The 25,144-nt window shown below is 36.0% G+C and overlaps 3 protein-coding genes across 4 annotated transcripts; 2 read left to right on the top strand and 1 right to left on the bottom strand.

Moving 5' to 3' along the window:
• The first annotated feature begins 344 nt into the window (after nucleotides 1-344).
• On the top strand, nucleotides 345-9,192 carry LOC114523418 (calnexin-like). Its single transcript, XM_028544323.1, has 17 exons — nucleotides 345-523; nucleotides 1,906-1,982; nucleotides 2,245-2,303; nucleotides 2,627-2,691; nucleotides 2,839-2,915; nucleotides 3,525-3,606; nucleotides 3,849-3,917; nucleotides 4,145-4,501; nucleotides 4,842-4,953; nucleotides 5,268-5,380; nucleotides 5,734-5,808; nucleotides 6,104-6,207; nucleotides 6,645-6,687; nucleotides 6,791-6,913; nucleotides 7,074-7,319; nucleotides 7,447-7,478; nucleotides 7,760-9,192. The coding sequence occupies exons 1-17, from the start codon at nucleotides 365-367 to the stop codon at nucleotides 7,782-7,784; spliced, it is 1,818 nt and encodes a 605-aa protein (XP_028400124.1). The 5' UTR covers nucleotides 345-364; the 3' UTR covers nucleotides 7,785-9,192.
• A 395-nt stretch (nucleotides 9,193-9,587) lies between these two features.
• LOC114523467 (coatomer subunit delta-like) lies at nucleotides 9,588-16,310 on the top strand. The gene is made up of 12 exons (XM_028544397.1): nucleotides 9,588-9,718; nucleotides 10,804-10,843; nucleotides 11,210-11,433; nucleotides 11,784-11,963; nucleotides 12,375-12,577; nucleotides 12,900-12,988; nucleotides 13,237-13,306; nucleotides 13,586-13,751; nucleotides 14,239-14,386; nucleotides 14,544-14,652; nucleotides 15,038-15,242; nucleotides 15,561-16,310. The coding sequence occupies exons 1-12, from the start codon at nucleotides 9,716-9,718 to the stop codon at nucleotides 15,648-15,650; spliced, it is 1,527 nt and encodes a 508-aa protein (XP_028400198.1). The 5' UTR covers nucleotides 9,588-9,715; the 3' UTR covers nucleotides 15,651-16,310.
• Nucleotides 16,311-16,796: 486 nt separating this feature from the next.
• Nucleotides 16,797-24,911, bottom strand: LOC114523412 (adrenocorticotropic hormone receptor-like). Of its 2 annotated transcripts, none has more exons than XM_028544317.1 (2): nucleotides 24,815-24,911; nucleotides 16,797-18,473 (listed from the first exon to the last, which is right to left on the bottom strand). In XM_028544317.1, the coding sequence occupies exon 2, from the start codon at nucleotides 18,449-18,451 to the stop codon at nucleotides 17,531-17,533; it is 921 nt and encodes a 306-aa protein (XP_028400118.1). In that variant the 5' UTR covers nucleotides 18,452-18,473; nucleotides 24,815-24,911; the 3' UTR covers nucleotides 16,797-17,530. The 2 variants fall into 2 exon arrangements, with proteins under 2 accessions (XP_028400118.1, XP_028400117.1); XM_028544316.1 differs by lacking the exon at nucleotides 24,815-24,911 and adding an exon at nucleotides 19,999-23,197.
• Nucleotides 24,912-25,144: the final 233 nt, after the last annotated feature.

The raw sequence follows: 25,144 nt of genomic DNA, 5'->3' as shown, positions 1-25,144 counted from the left end.
TTCAGTTCCACAAAACATCAGCTTTCTTTTATTTCTGCCTATACAAGAACACTTTCGCCAAAAGTTCTTTTGTATATTTTTTGCAGCTGTTGTTGTCAAGTTGTTTGAATTTGCAGACACACTGCTCCTTATATTAGCTTTTAAAGAAAACCTGTTATAGATGAAGTGCTTTTTTGGCTAAAAGACAGCTGATTCGCATCTGAAGGGCGTTTTCTGGACTCCTACTTGCAACCGCGTACCCGGAGAGGTTGCCCACTTCTACGAAATCTTTCAGCCAATCAAAACACACCACGCATTCGCGCGTCACAATTTTGTACTCGTTTTCATTCCCCCTAGAAGAAAAGTTGCTCGCTCTTTTGGTAATATGCACATGTTAGCTAGAATTATTAATAGTTTGCTCTTTCAAGTTGAAAACATGGGTTTTAGGGGATTTCTCTTCGCGTTTGGACTTACTTGTCTATGCATTGCATTGCTGAGTGATAGTACATTAGCGGATGAAGATGAGAAAAGTGAAAATGAAGCAGTAAGCGTGTATAAATTGTGTATTGTCGAGCCTGTTTTCTATATGCTTTGTGTGCAAGTATTTTATATTCATATATTTGTGCAGTGTTCATTGCTAGTTTTCTCCCCGCTTAGATTTAAGAATTTTCTCGAATTGTATGAATGATATCATATGAAATACCAATAGCCATTCATCGGCAAAGACACGTTTCCATAAAATGGTCTTTTTATAGCATAATTTAAATACATTGCTGAACTTTTATAACACTACAATAGAAGCAGCTGGTGTAGAAATATAAATTTTATTGTATAATAATACAAAAATCTTAATTAGGACCTGTTGAATGACCTTCGTTTAAAGAGAAATTTTATAGCCATTTTTCAGTTTTGAAATTTTTTCTCTTTGAGTTATGCAATTGGAATATCAAACAATGCCCTTGCATGCATGATATTGAAGAGGGACAATGTATTATTCTGGTAGTATTCTGACAATGACAAGACTGTCAATAAGGCAAAGTTTTAGAAGTCATTCCTATTAAATTCTCTCCTGTGCAATATTTCATAGTTCCTTGTGTGTTTCATAGCATGCTATATGGCAACTAGCTGTCAAAATTGATTCCATGCTTTTGGAATTTGGAGACCAAATTTCCTTCTTGAAAATGGTTGAGCAAACTATTGAGTTGATGCTAGTGCTTTTTTACTGCTTAAAGATTTGGTTAGCTTGTATAGACTACCAGAGCTAATGTCAATTAGCATTTATAAGATCCAGTGGCTTGTTGGGAATTATTCCTTGCCCAATGGAATTAATTGAAGAATCAACTTTTGTCACATTCTTCTAATATTGCCTTTTCAATAGTCTTCTTAACTGTAATATTTTGGTCCTTTTATATGTACTTTTATATTGTGCTTATTTTTGACTCTTCTTGTCATTATTGTGTCATATTTGGACCTTAAATTTCACTTTCACATTTGAACCTTGTGATAGAATTGAATTACATACAGCATACAGCATACGTGTGTATATATATATATATATATATATATCTTTATATATATGTTGACATTCGACTTTCTTGTTTGTGCGTGCGTTTAAAATTTCCTGCCAAGAATTTTTCTCGGTGGCAGCACTTGGCGAAGATCTCTGATCTTTTGTTCAGTAGTTTGTTTGTGTCACCCTGTAAAAGACATAGTTTTTCTGCAATACACAGTTGTATTGTTTAGCACCCATTCAACATCAGAGCAAAATACCAAACAATTTTCATTAGATATATATACACATATATACACTGTGTGTTTAGTACAACAAAGTTAACATATTTTGTTAAGTTTTGCAAAATTGTCAAACATTTGACTTTGCATGTGGGTTTTATATTAACATTATATATTTTTTTTCTTAATCATCAGGAAGGATATTCAGTACCAGAAGTTGCAAGTGCCTACTTTTTTGATGCATTTATTTCAAAAGAAAAGTTCAAAGAAAGGTATTGTAAACCAATAGTTTTACTATATGCATTTGAGGTAATTGTACCTAGACCCCAAGCTACTTCTTACTTGTGGTAAAATGCAAAACATTAGGCAGGTACTGTATGATAACTAACGTGTATGCAGTGGAAATAGGTTCTGCTGTCATGTTTCATTGCTTTGAAATGTACGGTAATCAGAATACTTCTTGCTTAGTTCCCATGATCGCATGTAGGCTTTCTTTTGTTTATATGGTGTTGAGCAATGGTTGTTTCCTATTAGATGGGTTGTGTCTGAGGCAAAGAAAGATGGAGTGGATAGTGCAATATCAAAATATGATGGTAATACATAATTGCCAGGATGATTAATTATGTTACCTTGTTACATTAATTATGTTAAAGTGGTAGAAGTCATTGCTATCTAATGTGACTGTATACATATATTTTTTACAAATAATGGAAATTATATTATATGTTGCATATGATAGATTTAATGTAAAAATGTAAGATGCTTGTAACAGCAATAACATGTACACCACTGTGGGGCACTTTAAGTTTCTGCCTATAGGTCCCTTTTAGCTGTAATAACTACAATAGAATCTCAGGCTCTTGGACTTAGTATTTCCAGCTTAGTATCTAAATCTAATGAGTGCACTGTTTCTTAGGCAAATGGTCTGTGGAAGAACCGTCTGAACAGTCTTTGCCGGGTGATCTTGGTCTTGTATTAAAAGTAAATATCTTCATAATTATACCTTTCTTAGAGTTGTAATATTGTTGTTCTGTTAACTTATTATTTGATAAATGAACTCCAATTTTTTTGTTTTTGTTTCCTTATTGACAACAAACCATTAAAAAATTTTCTCAATATGTCTTTTAGTCCAAAGCAAAGCATCATGCTATTTCCGTTGCCTTGAAGGAAGATTTTGAGTTTAATGAATACCCACTCATAGTTCAGTAAGTTTCTTCAAAATAGTTCATATGATATAGTTCAAAATAGTTCATATGATATAGTTCAAAATAGTTCATATGATATAGTTCAATAGTTCATATGATATAGTTCAATAGTGCATATGATATAGTTCATTAGTTCATATGATATAGTTCAATAGTTCATATGATATAGTTCATTGGTTCATATGATATAGTTCAATAGTTCATATGATATAGTTCATTAGTTCATATGATATAGTTCATTAGTTCATATGATATAGTTCATTAGTTCATATGATATAGTTCATTAGTTCATATGATATAGTTCATTAGTTCATATGATATAGTTCAATAGTTCATATGATATAGTTCAATAGTTCATATGATATTATAGTTCATTAGTTCATATGATGTAGTTCAATAGTTCATATGATATAGTTCATTAGTTCATATGATATAGTTCATTAGTTCATATGATATAGTTCAATAGTTCATATGATATAGTTCATTAGTTCATATGATATAGTTCAATAGTTCATATGATATAGTTCAATAGTTCATATGACATACTGTAGTTCAATAGTTCATATGAGATTGATGTGAGTACCATTTAATGTAATTTTTTCTTTGCAGATATGAAGTCAAGTTCCAGGTGCCAATGGAGTGTGGTGGTGCATATCTGAAGCTCATAAGCAAAACTTCCACACTGAATCTTGTAAGAACAGCACCTGCCATCTATGTATTTCATTTTTTGTACAAAATTATTGACACATTGTTTATGGTATAATGCTACCATGATAGGGTGGAATAAAATTCACAAGGTTAACTTCTCTATAAGCGAATTTAACCAAACTAACTTGAGTACAAAAGTTTATATTCTTGTTTGAATTGGTTTGGATTGGCATACAAATATTTTATAGCTTCTATATCTGTAGTAAGCATTGTTATGTGTTACAGAGTGAGTTTCAAGACAAATCTGGATACACTATCATGTTTGGACCTGATAAATGCGGCATGGATAAGAAGGTAAGATGCACGTGACACCATACTTTGGTGATTTTATTCTGATCATGTTCCAACCTTAGGCCTGTTTCAGACGTCGGACTTTTTTTGTGCAACATTAGGCACATGAATAGTTCGACGTTTTTAACGGGCTTTAATCAACGTAGCCTCTGAGAAGGTAGGGCCAGTATGGTATGTCCTGTCAAAAGCACTGTTTTCTTGGAACTAATTTCTGGTTTGTTTCTTCCCAGCTTCACTTCATTTTCCGTCATAAGAACCCGAACACAGGAGAATACGAGGAGAAACATGCGAAGACACCAAGTGGAAAGTTTGATCACATCTTCGATGACAAGAAGCCGCATCTCCTTCGCCTCGTTTTGCAGCCAGACAACAGCTTCGAGATATCTCTTGACGGGAGCAGCATCTCCACTGGAAGTTTATTGACGGATGTCCGGCCTCCTGTTAACCCGCCTGCTGAAATTGAGGATCCAAACGATTCCAAGCCGGAAACCTGGGACGAGCGCGAGAAGATTCCGGACCCAGATGCTGAGAAACCAGAGGACTGGGATGAAGATGCTCCAGCAACAATCCCAGACCCTGATCCCAAGGTATAGAGACATGCAATATGCAGTATAAGTTATCTTTAAAAAATTAAAATGTGTCAATCGGGATTTGTCTCCTTCTCTCTCCTGTCGCTATTACCTTATTGTTATATATGATAAATTTGTGACAAGTTTATAAAATTTAAACCAAAGTAGCGGGAAAATCTATCAAAAGCGTGTTCCACTAGGATCTAACCAATAACTTGGTCTTGGATGCAATTCAATGCGGGAGCAGACTAAATTTAGTAATGAAAGGTTTTGCTAGGTAAAATCCTGATATAGCATGCGGCACCAGGTTTGGTTGGTCGCGTATTTGTTTTAATTGCAATGTACACACTTTTTATAGAAACCCGCTGATTGGTTAGATGATGAACCAAGATACATTCCAGACCCAAAGGCTGTGAAACCGGATGATTGGGATGATGAGGAAGATGGAGAATGGGAACCACCTCAGATTGGTATGAACATACTCTCTTAGTTGGCACTCGAGTTCCCAATTTAGCAATACACCTTAAACCCCGAGCGCATGAGAGACGATAGGGTTGCGTATTAAGGTTCATGAGGAAACTCAGCTTAGTAAGAATACCTGAAAGTACTTAAGTAGATTCACAACAGAATCTTTTTGCCCTAAAAGCAATGTTCTTAGCCTGTGAAGAGGAATAATCCATCATCCCTTTCGCGCTCAAAGTTCAAAGTTCAAAACTTTTATGTTTGTAAGTAGTTTGGCAGCTTTTACTGACTCATCATTGGTAATCTTTCCGTTTTTTTATAGCTAATCCTAAATGCGAGAAAGTTGGTTGTGGTGAATGGGAGAGACCGACGATCGATAATCCAGATTTCAAGGGAAAATGGAGTGCGCCACTTATTACAAATCCAAATTACCAGGTACAATACGGCATCAAGATAAAATGTTGGGGCGGGATGAAGAAAAATCGAGTATCAAGCTATTTGCTATGCTGTACGCTTGCTGTGTGTGAACGCAACTTTACCGAGTTCTTCCATGTCTTGAGCATATGATATTTTTCTAATTTGCTCGAAAACATAGTCATATTTTTCTAATTTGCTCGAAACATAGTTCCTGTTAGATTTTTCATATAACCTATCAGGTGATCTAATCCCACAAACGCATAGGAATTTACGGTCTTCCTACACCCGTGTTTTAAGTGGCATAGTTTGGACATGATTGCCCACGATCGCTCGAATAAGTCGGACGTAACTGATTTTTATATATTTTAAAGGGCATATGGAAACCGAGACAGATACCAAATCCCGATTTCTTTGAGGATAAAGAGCCTTTCCGTATGACCACAGTGGTATGTATATAAAACATGATTAAACGTTGTTATATCTTAAATTTGTCTATTGAAGATTCATGCAGGAAACGAAATACAGTAGACATCATTAGAATTTGAGTCGCAAAATCCCCACCGTAAAATCCCAACGCCTATACGTGATCAACAACATTTTATATACATAGCCAGTATGAAATTGTGCTGCTGCCTTAACTGAAGGAGAAACAGTTCCTATATCCTTCATTATAGTCTTTTTTTGCTAAAATATTTTCCTGTCTACTGTATTTTTGTAAACATTTGCTTTTTTGAATTGCAGGCAGCTATTGGTTTTGAATTGTGGTCGATGACCGAAGATATTCTATTTGATAATTTGCTGATCACGGATGATATTTCTGTGGCTGAGAAGCTTGCTGAAGAGAGGTTTGATATGGCTATTACACAAACTTTTTTAGGTCCCTAGGCACTTGGGAGTGAGACTACACTGTGTACCTGAATGTCTACTATATCAATTTGAGCTTTTTGTAAGCTGGAAAGTATAACACAATTCAGATACGCGATTCTGTGGTCAGGGGACTCAGTGCCCTAGTCATGAGCGACAGTTTGGCTTTATATTTCTTCTCAAACTGCCTACTGACAGTTGAAAATGTCTAAAAATAAGTGGCTTGTGACCTGTTATTACAGCCGCGAGAAAACAAGCAATTTTTAATTTTGTATGGTAAAATGTACTGTGTACATTGTTTCTGAATCAATTCTCAACGATCATGCATGTACAATACCACAATCGCATACAGAAATGTCTTCAAAACACATAGATATTATGCAAGTTCGTTTAAGTATCTGTATGATTTCTTTTGTAGTTGGGCACTTAAAGCTACAAAGGAAAGTATCATCTCAGGCGAGGTAAACTATTGATCAATCGTCATTCACGGAGTTTCCTAGAAAGTAGCAATCTTATAGTTATTACGTGACATCCAATTGTTGTTTTCTCGATCTTGATTAACAGGGCAGTATTGTGAGTAACTTGATGGAAGCCACAAAGGAACGGCCATGGTTGTGGGTGTTGTATGCAGTTGTCGTTATCCTTCCTTTCATCTTGATAGCAGCATGTTGCCTCCCAGGCTCCAAGGTAATATTATTGACGAGAGGGTAAGAATGGAGGACCGCTGGAGGGGTCTTGATAGAGGTGGATGTAGCTTAGTTAATAGACAGTGATTTAACATTATGTACGCGGAAAATTAACTTAAAGATGAACTTTCCCCTAATGTCCCATTACTGTCATTGCGTAGGAAGATGAAACTGCCCGCAAAAAGAAAACAGACGAACCAACAGCGGATGTTCAGGAAGAAGAAGCTGAAAGGGATGAGAATGATAAAGATAAAAAAGATGACGAGGATACAAAAGAAGAGCAAGATGAAGAAGATGAAAAGGATGAAGAAGATAAAAAGGATGAAGAAGATAAAAGTAAAGAGGGGGATGAAAACGATGAGGGAGATAGTAAAGAAGATGACAAGAAACAAGATAAGATCAAAGAGGTATGTAAATTCGAATTTTTTAAATGTTAGTTGAAATTTTTATTTGGCGACACATGTCTGTTGGAAAGTATGATTGTGACTAATTTATTATTACTGATTTCACCTTTGTTTATACGCAATTATATAGAAGGAAGAGACGAAGAAAAAAGAAGTGGCGAGGTAAATATGCGCAGATTATTGAAAAATCTCTTAGTTCAAGATTACTTTCAGCGCTGTACGTGCACTATAATAAGAATAGCTCGACTAAGTTTAAGACGTAAAACAGCTTTCAGACAACTGTCTCGATCTTGTCTCGTTTATATGCCAAGTTCTGTCAAACAAGACCTCTGTAACTGTAAAGTTGATAGTCAATTCTGGAATACGTTGTAATGTTTTAAATACAAATCAATACAAATTAGAAACGCCATTTAAATACAAATTCTTTTTTTGTTTTGTTTTAGTGAAGAGTCGGAAACCAAAGAGTGAAATCACGAAAAGTTTTGGGCTTACATCACTTCTTTGCATGGAGACGTTTTTGACACGAGTAATACATTAAAGCTTCATTTCTAGGCTTTGCTCTTGTTTTAAGACTTTAGGCATGTTTTCAGTCGTTATTTCTGATCATTTCGTCCAAACTAGGAAGACATATACATTTTTAAAAACTAAAAATTATGCTTACAACACCGTACTGGAATTAGCAAGCTTTGATTTAATTTGGTGAATGACAACAGTGCATCGTTTTTTTCAAAAATCTACATTTTACCCCAGATTTTAGGCGACCCGATAGGAGTTTTCACTTCCGTCACTTTAACTAAACGTGCTACAGAATGAAGTGGTTAGCATGGCCCGTGTAACTGAGTTGAGGGTGTGACTTTTCGACCAACGGGAAAATTTGTCCTTTTTAAAAGTAAAAGTGCCCTTTGCTTGGAATGATATTGCCCTGGCTTGCTTTGGGACGATTAAATTTGTTCTATTTTGTGTCGTGAGTGCCCCTTTCTGCGGCCTATAGTGATCGGAAGTGAAAACCGTGCAAATATGGTTAAATCAAGTGTAATGCAGTCAGGAATTCCCAAATTCGTCGCAGTGTTGTAACATTCGTTGCAATAATTTTAGGCATGGTTATTTTGAGTCGGGCTAACTATATAAGTTGCGTAATTTTTTCTTCGTCCACCTAGGTGTCCCGATCATCTCCACAACATGTTTCCGTGGGGATTACTGAAAACTCTATTCAACTTCATTTTGAACTAATCAACTCAGGGGCGCCGGAACCACGGGGGCAGCTGCCCCCACTACCCTTTGCTTACGGGGGCGGGCGGGGGCAGCCTGTGCCCTTTGCTACCATGTAAAAATATCATAAATTCAACATTTAGTCATGATTCCTACTTTTCACATAAAAACTAACCGGTAATATTATTGAAAATGCGTTCTCCCGTGGATTTTCAAGTTTGAATGTACTTGTAAATTTGAGTTTTCTCTTCGTGTGGTTGCGAGCGTAAAATGAATATGCCCTTTTCTAAAACTCTGTTCCCGCCGCCCTAAACTGCCTCCAGCGCCTCTGAATCAACTTAACTTCACAGGCTAGTTTGGCTTTATATAAGCAATCCGACGTATATTCACAAGCCACGCACAGAGGACTTTTTGTTTCGAGATTCTTCAATTATTTATCAATTTTAATGCTGAACTGTTTGCAGTACTGTCTCTTTATTCTTCATTATATGGATTGCAATTAAATTAACGTTAACATTTCCATAATATTAGAAGTTTTTGCGAATTGTAATTGTGTATTGCATTTTTCATATTTTGAGAACCTAATTAGAGATACAGTAAGATAATTAAATGTTCGACAAACCTATAATTACCTCAAATTTATCAGAATAAAAGTTTTGCAAACTTTTGTCAACCTTTGTATATTATTCTATCCGGTAATCGGGATCGGTAATCTGTAATTGCATTAATTATAGTTTAATATCGACGCGTAAATTTTGAAAAAGGCAGTAAAAAATTTTACTATCAGCGATCGAAATAAATATACCAAATCTATCGAACAAACTGATAAGCCTTTTCTACTAGCCATTGTCCTTTAAAGGCAAACGAAGATATCGTGACCAGCCAAAGCGGTTTATCGTAAACGGGGCCTTCTTTTCAATGCAAGGTCCCTGGGCATGGTTCAGAGGGCATGGTTGAATCGGTTGAATCAACCCTTTGTCTTGATGAATTTGATGTGCTTACACAAAGTATTGAGTTGGCTTTCATGGACCGGTCGTTTATTCAAAGTCCTGGTAACTAGGATGATGATCCTCATGCAGACGTGGACATAAATGGCTGAAATTTCTACTTTGTATTTGTAAAATAACGTGTTATTGATCGTTGAAAAGGGCATTTAAGACTGAAAACGTAAACGGAATATCGCTTGCAAAATGGTAAGTGTTCGATTTTTGCTAAAACGCAAAAGAAAATGATAAAATTTTGGTCGAATTATCGAATGTATGTCGGTGTTCGATTGTTCGAAAGGTAAAATGCTCCTTTTGATTGGGAAATAGAACTATAACGTTTATACGGTGTGTGTACTTGTATGATATGAAGAGATGTATGATATAAGAAGTAAAGTTGCATCGTCTGATCTTTGCAGTTAGGTTCTACGCAGGTTAAGGAATCAATAGAGATTTCATTTTCATGACATGAATGAAATAATGCAGATATTTTTATACAAGTCAACAACTACAAATTCTGTGGTGATAAATTGTATGAAAACTGCATTTATATGTGTAATATAGTGAATCTTAAGTAGTTGTGCATTTAATGATTCAGAGCTATTACCCTTGTTCATAAATGACTTTTTGACTGTCAACTCCTTGAATTGTCTCATGAAATCAAAATTCTTGCAGAGGGAATTTTTTCCTGGAATAGTCAGATGTGAATAGATTTGAATGAAGTTAATTTAAAATTGATTAAATATTTGATGTTTGCAATAATAAAACGTAGAGGCTGTTCTTTGTATTCTACTTTTTTATAACCTAACAGGCTAGTAACAGTAACAACCAATAACATAAGATTGTACGTACAGGAATTTCTATTGTGGATCTGATATGTACAAAGTGGGGACTCAATCATGATTTTTTGCTAGAATCTTATAATAATCAATTAAACAAGATTCACGTAGCAAAACTACAACCCCAATTAAGTGTGATAATGACCTAATGTTCAAAACAATCTTATGAATGTTGGATGAGAAATGTTTCATACTTCAGTTTTATTTGAATACATTCTGTCAAATGACTTAATTTTATTAAGTTAAGTAAATTAATTTAAGTTAATTTATGTTAATTTGTATTATTTAAGTTTAAATTAAATTTAATGGTGGTACAGAGAAAAATCTTTAGAAAACTTATTGACTGATTTTTCTGCTGCTTTTGCATATCTGTCTTTTTTATCACCTTGTAGCTTCGTTGCAACATCAGGTCCTCTGCAGAGCCCTATAGCTATTTAATCAATAATATATTTTTAGGTTCTGCTTGCAGCTGCAATCTGCACCAAAGCTGGAAAGGGTATGGAATTTTAATATTTTGATTTTACAAATTAGAGTATTGAGTGTTTTTGTTTCTGTTTTTTAAAATATTCTGTTTTAAAATGATGTATTTGTGTTGTATAAAGTTTAAGGCAGTGTTAAAAAACCCTTTTTTTATATAAATCTACCCTATTAATCTATAATTTTTAAAAAACTTGTATATGCTGTAAATGATACATGTATTATAAGTGAACATACATTTTGTTTTAAAAAGACAACTTTGCTCACTCTATATAGTATATATATACTGAATTCTATAAGCGACTCTCTATCATTATTGTGCATTAAAAGTGTAAATTAAGAATGGACTTGCACATGGACATAATTAATTTTTTATGTTGTATAGCGATCATTTCAAGACAGTTTGTTGAAATGAGTCGATCCAGAGTTGAAGGTTTGCTTGGAGCGTTTCCAAAACTGATGAACACAGGAAAACAGCATACATTTGTGGAAACAGAAAGTGTGCGCTACGTGTATCAACCCTTGGATAAACTTTACATGTTGTTAATCACAACTAAAGCTAGTAACATCTTAGAAGATTTAGAAACATTGCGTTTATTTTCAAGAGTGGTAAGTTTGTGTTTGCAGGCAGAGAAATGATGTTGGGAGGCAGGGAAATTATGACAAATGTCACAAAAGGTTTGATTGGCTCTGCAAAACTAATGGGCCAACAAAACTTTGTGTCACATCATTATCAGAATGACTGCATTGAAATTGCCTCCAGAGTCTTTCAGAGAAATTGGGCACCAAAGGTGGAAATCAATCCTTGGTCCCGAAATGGCCTTTTCTCCATTAGATCAGTTTACTTCCGTTTTTAAAAATTCAACGGCATCTACTTTCATCACTAAGCAGCCATCTCAGTTATACTTATACCTTACCTTCTCAGATCCCTGATTGTCCAAATAATCCTGTTTATTTAGATTCCAGAATATTGTCGAGCTGTAGAAGAGGCAGAAGTGGTTGAGAAGTCATTTGAATTAATATTTGCATTCGATGAAATCGTCGCACTTGGATACCGTGAAAACGTAAATCTTGCACAAATTCGCACGTTTACAGATATGGACAGCCATGAAGAAAAGGTCTTCCAGGCTGTTATTGAGGTAAACTGAATCAGTTTTTGCAAGAAAATTTTTTTGCAAGCCTGTACAGTTTTTAATTATTTTTTGTTGGAATGATAAAAATGATTCCATAGCTTCAATGGTGATTTAATGCTGTTTTGTTATTTTGCTGTTTAAAAAATTGCTATTTATAAGCATCCTATACTACACAAAGCGAATCTCATAAATCGAACCTGACTGTGAAACAATTGATTTGTAAAATAAATTCATACAGAAATTATAAAAACTTTAAATTTGCGTATCGGGGTTATTCTTCAAACTGGCTACCTCGGTGTAACTAACTCACCAGCAGTACTCTTCTAAACTGACAAACGCAGCGAAAAATCATGGGATTGAACTAAATCCATGCTGATTGTCGGCTTGCAACTAATAACAGTTCGACACTACGTTTAGACTCAACAACGCGAAGCTAAGGAGTTGATGAAAAGAAAAGCTAAAGAACTTCAAGCAGCCAGACTCGCAGCAGCCAAAGGCAAACCAACTGCACGGTCATCCATGACTGGATTTGGTGGCAATGGAAAGTCAAACGACTCGAATATTTCTGTAGAGATCACACCAACAGAACCTGTCGTATCCAAACCATCAAGACCAGCCAGGTTTGGAATTGCAGTGTAGTATTCACTGTTTTCTTTTTATTTTGGCGCTTTAAAATAAGCGCACTGCTGTAGTTTCTGATGTTAATTAACTCTCCCGCGTTAAGCAAATTTTCAGTGAGCTCAATAGGGGACTTTACATAGATCACACGTCTACGAGATATTTTTTGTAAATATCAATATAGTATTTCTTGTACCTTTGCATACGAAGTTCCTATACGTAACTATCATACCCAGTAAGAATTTCCATACGGCGACATATACCCAACGTTATCTATCAGCTAACAGTTTGCAACAGGTAACGTCTTTATTCCCTCTATTTTAGACCTGTGGGCAGCAATAAAGCAATGAAATTAGGAAGCAAAGGAAAAGATGTTGATCATTTTGTTGATAAATTACGTTCAGAAGGCACAGGTACGGGGAGTTAGCTAAATGTAATTCTAACATATACATAATTATAGGAAGCTGGAATGTCACAGCACTCAGATATTTATCTCCATTGTGTTTTGCATACTAAGCACTATTCCTCATGTTATTGTACTCCAGAGTGGAATGCGGCCATTTTAATGGCTGCCAGTGTACTCAATTTTGGCAAATCTAGCTACATGTACTTCACCCACATTCCAGAGATTTATATATTCTGTGTGTTTTTGTTTGTTTAGATATCCTGACGTCATCTGGAAAGCGTGCTCCTGCTGCAAAACCTGCGCAATCTGCCGTACCAACATCAGGGTAAGAATGACCGCTTGACGATTACATCAAAGTACTGTATCATTCATTATACCGTTTCCTCTTGCTATGAAAAACTCTGCACTTTGGTAACAAATCTTTTGATAATTTTCACTCAGTAATAATTTGATAATTTTCACCATAAACTAATACATTCAGTGGTGGCAATAATCAGTTTTAATGTTCAACAGTTATTCCAATTAGTGTCCTCATATACCGACAATGTTGTCATTTATTAGCGCTGTATCACTAAACGTCTGACTGTTGTTATACTTCATTTAGTGTGCATATCAAGGTAGACGAGAAGATCTCTTTAACTGCTGGCAGAGATGGTGGTCTACAAAATATGGAAGTTCGAGGCTTGATTCTTCTTCGGATAACTGAAGCAGAGTATGGCCGCATTACTATCGCTGTTGATAACGATGATAAATTAGGATTTCAGCTACAGGTTTGTGATTTTGGTTTCAACAATTTTATGCATCCGCCTTGTATAATGACGTCACATCTTGAAACCGTAAGTTAGAAAGAACTAACAGAAATGAGATCAAACAATGTCAAATAGCGACAAATTTATTCATTGCTGATAAAGGATTATAGCAAGATGTGTAATTTTACTCAATGTGCATACCTTATCAGGCCCGCAACCATTTCAACAATAGTGCTTTTCAAATCACACAATCGTAGAATACAGTGGCCAGCCACAATCGTAAATATACATACTGTATTTAATCGTTTAAACTAAATGGGTTTAGTGCGACTAACCCCCGTACGTACGTACTTGCATGGGCGGTATGCAATGTCGATGTTTTCACTCTAATCACAAGAAATACCTTTGACAATAACCATGCATCTATAACCATGCATCTCTCGGGCATCTTTCCCCATCTTATTCTTCACGGTGTATTAATTGTTTAATAAAATTCTGTTGTCCGCAGACCCACCCAAATGTGGACAAGAAGTTATTCAACCAGGAGTCTGTGCTTGGTCTCAAACAATCCGGAAAGGCCTTTCCACTCAACGCAGACATCGGCGTACTAAAGTGGCGTCTTCAAACAAAAGATGAATCGCTGATTCCCTTAACAAGTAAGTGTTGCCAGGGTTCAACACATCATGGAAATTACTAGTACCATCCATTGTGCTGTCAATGGGAAGTCTATATGGTTGGAGGCGTTGTGGAAATGTTGTACACATTTAAAATATGTTGTATTAAAGTATATAAATTTTTCTATGTTTGATTCAGTTAACTGCTGGCCCTCTGAAAATGACGGACAATGCGATGTTAACATCGAGTATGAATTACAACAGGAAGAAATGGAGTTGAAGGATGTCACAATAACAATCCCAGTACCGTAAGTACTTCGTATTTTGTACATTCCTTCGCACCACCGACTGTACATCCAATCTCCGAGTTGTCAAGGACTGCTTAATTGCTTCAGGTACATAAATGACAATCATCATAATTTCGTTTTTCAACATTAAAGAATCACATGCAATATAGGTTTAAAAAGACAAGATATAATAAATAATATCGCGGCAAAGTTTTGCATGCCATTTAGGAGAAACAAAAAAATGTACCTTAATCCATTGATAGTCATTGTTATTATTATTGTTATTAAAAAATAAATTCCTAAGGCAAGAGTAGTGTTACGTATGTAACAAGCTGTAGCAGGAGAGTAACAGCTCGTGCAAGTGTAATCGTTTAACATATTTCTTATGCATATTGTATCACGTTAGGCATGGTGTGGGCGCACCTGTCGTGGGTGAAATCGAGGGTGATTATCATTATGACCACAAACGCTCGGTGCTAGAATGGCAAATTCCAGTCATAGACGAATCAAATAAATCAGGAGCAATGGAATTCTCGGTATCCGGTCATCCCGACGATTTCTTCCCCGTTCACGTTTCATTTGGATCAACAAAATCATTCTGCGATCTAAAGGTTAGTATTTTATTCTCCATAATTACGAGTAAAGATGACGTGCATGCGTGTGTGCCATTATGCTACTGTGCGTGATTCATCAACTGGTAACTTGCAAAAAAAATTTTATCCATAGTAGCTATATAGTTCATTTAGACAAAAAAAGCAGAACTATGGTGTTCATATTAAAAACAAACTTATCTATATACACTGGTTTTTAAATTTTGCTGCGAATTTCGGTGCATGCTGGCGTTTCGGCACACATTATACACAGCACGAGCCCGTGGCATGAGTAAATGATATATTCTACATATTAATTGTTCGATGCATTCTTCGTAGATCAAAGATATCAATATTGTCGAAGACGGAATGCCTGTGAAATTCTCCAGCGAGATTTTGTTTTCCGTAGAAAAATACGAAATAGTATGAGAGTATATAGCATAGGTTTCAGGACAAGTAATATAAGCAATCATTGATGTTCCGAAATCTTTAAGAAATTTAAGCATGTCTGCTCTTTTTTTCGAGAGTAAGACGTGTTGCTACCGAGCATGCATGAATGACGCAATTAACATCAGCCATGCAACCTTTGGCGGACACTGAAGGCATGAACTACTGGGTGTATTACTCTAAAGAATCTCGACTCAGAGATGCCTGCAAATTTTCTGATAATTCTTGAAAAAATCCCAAAAAGAAATAAATGTAGAGATTTAGTTTCCGAGTCGGAAACATGTAGTTCACTTTTTGAGTGTTGCAGCTACTGTAAAGTCCTTTGAAAGACACTAGGTTATCAATTTTAACGTGAAAACATTTTACCTCTAAAATATTATAAAATTGGTTTGAGAAATAGAGCTTTTGAGAAATAAAATTTTCTAAAACGAAAAGGCTTCTGGCACTTGGGTTTATAGTATAGAAGTTGGTAAGTGGTAACCAACAGTTGCACTCCAAAGTGTCCGCCATTGGAACTTGACCAATGACCATTGTTTAGATAACATGAACGATGCATTTTTCATTGTATAGGTACACGTAGCTAATTTGGGAATTAAAATTCATCTTATAAATACTTCGTTAATACAGCAAACTGTCCTCGTAGTTTGTGCGTGTAGAGTTTTTTAGTTAGTTTTTGCCAATATTTTCGCAAGCAGAAATCGATCGAATATTTTTCGTTGCAAACAAATTTGTCAGACGATTGACAATACGTACGTGTAAAATGTGAAAAAGAACGACTCGATCTTTGTAAAATTTTAAACCTTTTTGCCTGTGGACAAGCTGCCTTTTCATTATTATAGAATAGCAGAGACCGCTACATTTTCTTTGGATAAATTCAAGGTAGTTAAAAAGGAAATTAGTGGTTTTATGTATCCAGGAAGAAAAAGACGTACACCATCTTTCCCATGGTAACAAATGAACTGCACTGACTATTGGCTACGCCAAACCACACGGGAAATATTGCGGACGTACACACTTTTAGTTCATTTTTCCGACTGATAACAATTTGCCACAGGTAATGATGCAGTAAAAGCAGCAGTAAAATATAGATCCGCGTGAACGCAATTGTTTCGGAAGAAATGCATCGCCATATTGTGTTTGTGTATTAGAAGTGATTACAAAAGTTCCAGATTATTTTTTCTCAATACATTTGTTATTACAATGTTATTTCATTCGGTCTTCCACATATATTGTTTTTGTGTACCTATCGTCTTCGCTTGTTGTATCTGTATATTACCCATAATATTTATCCCAGTTTATTTCGATATGAAGAACTAGCGAGACTAACATTCCAAACTACCGTTATAAATTAACCTAACGTTCCGAAGTATTAGGAACTTTAATCTATATTTCACAAGTTGATACTCTACTATACTAATAATATCCCGGCCTCGAAGAGGGCACCATATTTGAACTACCTATATATATATATATAAAGTGGCGTGAAGATGTGGAAAGAAAAACACTCAAGCCAAGGGCATCAAACTAACACACAAGCTCATGTATATGTGCTATTCACAAGATATCCTTCCTCTCAACTCTTTCATGCACTCAGTTTAGCCCTTTTATTTATCATGGCGAATTCAATGCAATATCAAGTCATAGTATATGTCAGTGGTTGCCATTTATCCATGCGAATGGGGGTGATTGAATCTTCTTTCCGGAATGACTAAATATAAGGCAAGATTTTGATCTTGTTAGACGATATCAATGCGTGAAAATTGTCGTCACTGATGTTGAAGGTTATATCACAGATTGTATCAACCAACGAGTCGTGAGAACGTCCGCATAACGATATCTTGAACTCGAAACAAAGACTGTCTCTACCAACAAAGACAATTAGCAAAAGCCTCGCGGTACTTCTTTATTCTCCAAGCATACACGACCGGGTTTATTGCGAAGTTCAAGCACGCAAAAGACTGCGCGTACAAATAGATAATGGTAAAGAGCTTGGTGCGAGCAAACTCCAGAACACCATCACCACATAGTCTTTTAATCAACCGCATTTCCATGCAGATAACAAACGGTAGTTGAGTTATCATCAATACCACAATCAGTATCATCACGACCCTTGACATGTTATCATAAGGTAAAGGATAGAGCACTCGTTCACTATAAACCGTCTGACTTGCGCTCACTTTTGTGACGAACCTTCCTTTCTCGCGTTTTCTCAGCACCGGATAAATAAACAAACTGTTGACTATGAAGACGAGGATTGATAATTGCACGATACCCAAAATCGCCAATCGAGTTTCCACTTGGTAAAAGTGCATGATTATGCCACCGGTGACTGACAACACCCAGACAATGGCAGTGCTGATAATTGTCCTCCTCACTGTGAGAATGCCAGACCAAGACATTGAATACAGGACTATGACGAGGCGGTCGACGGACATCAATACCAGAGTATAGAATGAACACTGCATTGTTATCCAGTTAAAGATGACCAAAATTTCTTCAGATGTTGATGACAATGGTATCTGGAATAAACGCGTTATAACCAGGAATAGAATTATTGCACCAGTAAGAAAGTCTGCGATTCCTAGGTTGATAATGTAGTAGGTGACTCGCATATGCATAAATGATTTTCGTTCTTTGGCTAGGACAACAAGGAGAAATCCATTCAGAATTACGGTCATGAATGCAATGAAAAGACCAAATACGAAAGGCGTAATGTCAATGTCGGTCTTCTTCAAAGGCAAAGATTCTTCAGTGTGATTACTGGTTAAGTTGAAAGCGGCCATGCTGCATCAAATATTGCGGTATCTGTAAATAAAACATGTGATGAAAATCAGAAATCCACCATTTAAATCCCAAAAGCAATCAGATGGATCGATTTCGTACGCCTATATAAAACGTGGGTTCAATAATAGCGAGCGCATCGTAAATTTCCTTCTCCACCAAGTTTGTTTGTCAGAACATTGTCGCAAACGAAAAATTGCCACAGCAAGACTGCATAAACTAAAGTCGCTATACACGGTAAATTATGATTCAATATATTTGATATTAACAAGGGCAGCCGGTGACAGCTTCTTCAAATAACTTGTCATTATCGCTGCTTTAGCGACTGGAAAAGATATACAAGAAAGCTCTCGACTTTTCGACCTAAGAGCATTCGTCGAGGGTGTTACAGAGAACGTCCATATTAACTCCCCTGAAGAAGTCTCTAATTATGAGATTGAGCTAGAGATTGAGGTTTATTCAAATTGCATCGCAGCAAAAGCTGAATTACGCAATGATTACAAACTTCGTATTAAAATCAAATTATTACTCTACTAATTATATTTACAAGCTAGGAATGAAATCTAAAAGCTAAGTAAGACCTCACCTATTTAATTCTATTAAATTATGCTGAAACGTCCAGAAGTTTTCGTTTCAGGCAGTTAATTGACGCATTCAATGACGTAGTTGATGATGCATGATCCGCCACAAACGACGACAAAATAATCCATGCATGATTATTACAGTTGCGCAATAAAATATGAATAGTAAAAATTGCTCAGAACTGAGGAATTTCATATCAGTTCCTCCTAGGAGCTTTCGCGTTTTCATTTTTTGGGTTCAACAGATTTAGTTTCTATGACAAAAGCGTGGGGTTCATATACGGCAAATTATTTCCTGCACATTTCCCTTCGCACTATAGGGCCCAACAACAGTACCATATATCCAACTAATACAAAACCTTATCGGTATAAGAAAATAGACGGAAAAAAACGTCCGCCAAGGAGTGAATGACGCTGCTAGTGCTAGTTGTCATCAGTTCGTCAAGCTCAAGGATCATTGAACAAAACAAAAAATAACAATTTGCATTTATATAGCACAAACAAATCGTGGCAAATATCAGTTTAACTTATACTTTGGCGCTTGACGTTAGAACGCTAAATTTTCCTATATAGGATAATATCAACTAGGGTTAGCAAATATTATTCTTGTCCCAAATACAAGTTCATTCATATTGAGCTAAAACGTGATTTACAGGCAAATGGAATGCAAAGTGGCAAAGATTTTGCAAAGGTGCCAAAGGATTGTTTATCAATTTTATGATATAAAACAATGGAAAGTATCGAAGGGCAATCAAATTTCCATAGAAGGCTGAAAGCAGGCGAATTACAATTTAATTCTTTGTATTATTGTGTAAAAAATGGAACAAGGGTCAGAGCCGGTACGACGTTGCTCGTGTGGCGCGTCAGCAATCGCATTTTTTACAATTCACTCTATATTTCCGCTGAATTCCTGTGTATTTTACTATACATATTTCCATACATACTGCATAGCTTCAATTTCCACTCACCCCTCGGTCAGATCCTCCAAGCAATTATCATTTGAATCCGTCCCGACTAACAAGTATGATTGACACTAAAATGCTTACTCATAGACTCAGTTTATATTGTTGATGTGGGCTGGGTACAATTTCCTGTTTAATTTTCCACTCCCAATTCCGTATTTTCCGGAGCATTCGAGACAGCACGCCATGTGCCTCGCACAATAGCTATTTCAATATTGATGATTTCATAAAGATTCGTTTCCTATATTGTTATCAACTGTCGGAAATGTCTTCGGATTTTAAACAAACGGCTTTTAGTTATCACATCCTAAAATGTACACAATACTGAGGGGCCCTCTGGCTATTTACACCACAAAGATTTATCCACTTCTTTTTGAACTTAAGTTCGCTGTTTAGGCGACCAAGGGAAAAGGTTCGACCGAGATAAAATAACATACATTCAGAATTTCTGAAATTGGAATTTTAGCCGCACACTAGGTTCTTCAGTTTTTGTTATTTTTCTATAAAATACAAACAAGCCAAAGGAAAAAAACATAATTATAAACAAAGCAAATGAAAAAAACATAATTACAATACGGCGTATGGACTTAAACGTCTCTGAACAGGACCAATTAAAGTCGCTTAAATTTCTTACTCTTCTCACAACTCGTTATTTCTGTTTCGCCCGAATCTGCGAAAGCTTTTTGCCCGAATCAAAACAAAGGGAACAGGGAGGCTGTCTCCTTCCTTCCCACCTCGTAGCCTTTAAACTCGGTTTCCTTTCTCAAAATCTTATACGCTAAAATGTCTTCCTAAGTCAATATAGCTTGAAAATCCCATCTTAGCGCTCTCTTTCCCGTGCATTCAGTTAGCCCCTATAGGCTAATGGGCTTGGTGCATGTCTTTAGTCTTTTCGACATGAATAGATGTGGAAACCAAAATCGCCAATGCAAATTATCATGAACAAGTCTACAAGTCAAGGACTTGTTGCATTCCATAGTTGGATAGCCTACCTAAGCTCTCTGAGCTCTCTGTAAGGTTTATGGTAAACTGTAAGATTTGGGATTTTTATATGAAGATTCCTACACTATCATCTCGGTACCAAGTCTGTATATGTCAGGCACTTTTCCACAAGTGGTAAACTAAAGTGACCTGCTCAACATTGCGAAACTGGAAAGTTTTTAAGAGAATGGAAGTCTAAATATTAGCGATAGTTCTAAAACAGAGAAAACTTTTTTCATTTTTTCACTTTTTGCAATATTAATGACCGTTTCGGCCTCATTTAATCCCGGCGTGAAATCTGCATATACCTATCTCCTCTTCCGTACACAATCTTATTCGTGCACTTTCCTAAAAGATATCCGGTAAAATCTACATATTTTTTTTAGCTTCATCTGATTGGTTTAGTTTCACGTGATCGTATTTTATATTCACTGTAAAAGCACAAACACAAAGTTTCGCCTACTCACTCTAGAGATAATAATTCTTAAAATTCAAATGACGCGGGTTTTTGCTCCAAACGTTGGCCTACCTCAATGTGTCTATTTGTCTATGAATCACACTAAGCTATTCTAAAACAGCTTCCTGCACCCGCCTGCTATGGATTATCCGACCTAGAAACAATAGTTTTATTTGTTGTTGATACATTCAGAAACTGTTTATTGAAGGTTTCCTTTAACACCTTTTATAGTTCTATATTTCCTGTGCATACGCGTTTATAGATGATTTTCCCACTGCATGATTGAAATATAGGAAACAAAACAGGACCATGTCCAGATATCGTATTCATTTATAATAAAGCCTTTTCCATGATAAGCTTTTATCTTTTGTTAGAAAACATGGGATGCAAACCCAACATCTGCTGTTAGATTTCTTTGCACGATGAGGGCAAGCAAATTCCCTTGTAGAAAACTACTTCAAAACCGCAGGTAGACTATATCACTGCCAATTCTTGCGATTGGAATGTAAACAATATTCTTTCGCAAACACTTGTTTTTTGAAGTAGACGAGGTGTAATGCATGTCTAGTGTCGTGACCGAGTTGCGGTCGTCTTTCAAGTGACTATTATCACATAGAGCGCCTAATGGGTTTTTTATCTATTAATTATTTGGATCGAAATATTTTTCGCATGGTCATTGTTTCCGACTCTCATATATGTGCCATAGCTAAATCATATTTTAGTATACAAATATACACCCCAAAACCTCAGAGCTTTGTGCTTGCTTTTAGTATTATTGTGCAAGTCGCTGCGTTGCTTTTCGTTTTAGAACTACAAGTTGCATTAATTTACTTCGTTTGAAAACAGGCTACCTATAACTTATTATTGCACTCGAGATCAGCATTTGTCAGCATTTGACAGAGAATCAACAGTGACTGATTTGCACAGCTATACGTGGATAACCACAGCCAACATATAGATAAACCGCCTTACAGAGATATAAAAGTTATATATAGCTACATACGAAAACGTCTTTGAGTTCTTTCTGGAAACGCCTCGTTTGGCTTTGATTAAAACGGAAAATATATTCTTGGTATTTTTTCAGAAACTGATCAATTTTAGGCACGCAAAACCTTAATTTTTTGTTAAACCACGTTTATCAGGTAATCATTTCTCGCAGAGAACAAATCGAAATGTTCGGTTTATCGATTGGGTGCCTGATATTTTTTCTGTTTACGCCTGCAGTCAGTTTGTGCTTGATTGTGATGTTTTTTAAGATTAAAATCTCAAGCAAAACAGCTCCTATAATTTTGCCAGAGCTGCATGAATAAATGATATTATTGCAAAGATTTTTCTCGACTGAGCCGTTTTAACTTTGCTAAAATAAGCTTACCCATGCAGATTGTCTCGCCATGCATGTGGAAGTTCATAAATGCAGTTAATTATTTTTAATCACCGACTTTTAGAAAGAAAGATCAACTAATCCCTCCTTTCTGAAATTAACTTTTTTGCCTGGGCTAGCTCGAAGGAGCATGCATATACATATTTGTGATAGCGTTACTGTTAGTTAAATACGCTGAACGATAAATTCATTCACAGGCGTCTTCAGTGTCCTTACATGGTTCATGTATAAGATAGGACCATTATAAATTATAAAGAAACCGTGTTTCAGACTACAGGCCTGGCCCCGCGTGGCCTAGTTTTGAATTTGATTTCTTTATGGCGTATATATATATATACAATCTTCGACAGGGCCCCAATATACGGAAAATTAGTTATGCAGATGTAAAGCTACTATGTAGGTAAGCTGCATTAAAGCCATTATTATTATTATTATTATTATTATTATTAGAATAGCTATATGATATAAAGTGCGTTCACAGTCATACTATACGAAAAGCTGGTTTGATCGAAGCAAAGCCTAGGCCTGGCCTCAGTATAGCTGTGGCTATGCATTGCTCCCATGCAGTGCAATCTCGTCATGAGTGTGGGATGACCAATAGGGAGTTTGAGCGAGGCAACGAAGTACGAAGACGAAGACAAATTTCACAATTTTTTAACGTCTGCGTATGCTCCGCTTAAGGTCAGCGGTGAGAGTTTAACGTCTTCGTCTTGTTGTCCTGGTTTAGAACGAATATCTTGACAAAGTTCGTTGTGGTCAGAACGAAGTTTTCAAGTTAATCAAACCTTGAATAGTTCTTGTATGGAATATAAATGTTGTTTGAGATGTTTAACCGTAAAGAAGCATAACATCTTCCACTTCCAAAGTATTTTCTGAAAACATTGCTAAAATAGCCATCTCGTATTCAGCTCTGTTCATGTTTACAAAATTAGTACCGTGTTCGTAGTCGTATAACTTTGACAGAACTGCTGAATTCAAATATCCCGCTGCACGAAGACTCCTTAAGACGAAGACTACTATTCCCAGTCTACCTCGGCCGAAACACGTCTTCGTCTTCGTACTTCGTTTCCTTGCTCAAACTCGCTAATATTAAACTCAAGCGCGGCGGTTAAAGTAAAATTGTGAGCATTCGATTCCAATTATTTACGCAGATATAGGTTCAACCTAGTGCTCAGGCGTTCAGATTACTGACAATAAACAACAATGCTGGCTATTATGGTCTAACTTTTAACGTTTCTTTCCAGTTCAAAACCTGTGTTTTAGAGCATCAAAACGCTGCAGTACAACGCAATTATAATTATACAATATAACAGAAATATGTAAGTCAAATGATCGAACGTAAAGATAGTGTGTGTCCTGAGCCCCAGTGTCCTGAGCGGTGATCAGTATATACATATTTCGTAACGTGAAAGCCTGTTGTAGCAATTAAGGCTACATCTAAACGACGTAGGCTAGATCATTATTTAATCTATCACCGTATTACGAAAGTATTATAGCACTTCAAAGCTTATGTTATCACTTGTCAGTTTCTAATAATTTCGAAAAGAAGTTTTAAATATTTTTTTACCTTGCCTCTTGATTGAAGCGAGAGACATCCCACATTTTGTCGTTAATCGTTGTTCAAAATAATCAATTATTGAGCATGGTAAATCGTGATATTGAATTATACATGTTGTATACGTTATAAAGCGATTCCGGTTTAAACGAAAACGGCTGTGGACATGCATCGACCTGATCTTTACGAAACATCAGAAAATTTTGAGTAATCTAACTTAAGCCAACGAAAAACAATAGTATATAACATGTACCCATTCATCGATATGTCTGATAAGACGTTGGTTTCGAAGATCAAATCATTATATTTATCAATTAATCCAAGAAACAAATCATCGATCTACAGTTTAAACTGTCGGAATTTGAGATTACTAAATGCAATCTGGGCTGCTTCTTGCAGGTATTATTTATAATGTAAACTTGGAGACTATACGGTGGAATATACATACCAAATAAGTTGAATGAAATACTCTTGGTTTCAAATTTTCAATGAAGATAGGTTGCTTTGCCAATCCGAAACGCTTGCCAGGCTTTGAGCACACAATCATTGAGACAGCGCATTTAATATCACGATGTAACTTGAGAAGTTTTTAATTATCGCCATATTGGTCCTACGTCAGTTTCGGAAACTGGGCTTGGACGCAGGGTGCAGTAATTTGTAAACAGAGAATAAATAGAATAAACAGATGGTGGATATATTAAGGCAGGGGATTCGAAACTTAAACAAAACCGGTGTAGCTATGACAGTAAAATTGTTTGATTAATTTTCGAACCACGCA

The sequence above is a fragment of the Dendronephthya gigantea genome, unplaced genomic scaffold (assembly GCF_004324835.1).
Source record: "Dendronephthya gigantea isolate DGI-Jeju-01 unplaced genomic scaffold, DenGig_1.0 000027F, whole genome shotgun sequence".
NCBI classification, from domain to species: Eukaryota; Metazoa; Cnidaria; class Anthozoa; order Malacalcyonacea; family Nephtheidae; genus Dendronephthya; species Dendronephthya gigantea.
Note: the sequence above shows the minus strand (reverse complement) of the source record. Positions and strands in the feature narration are given on the sequence as shown.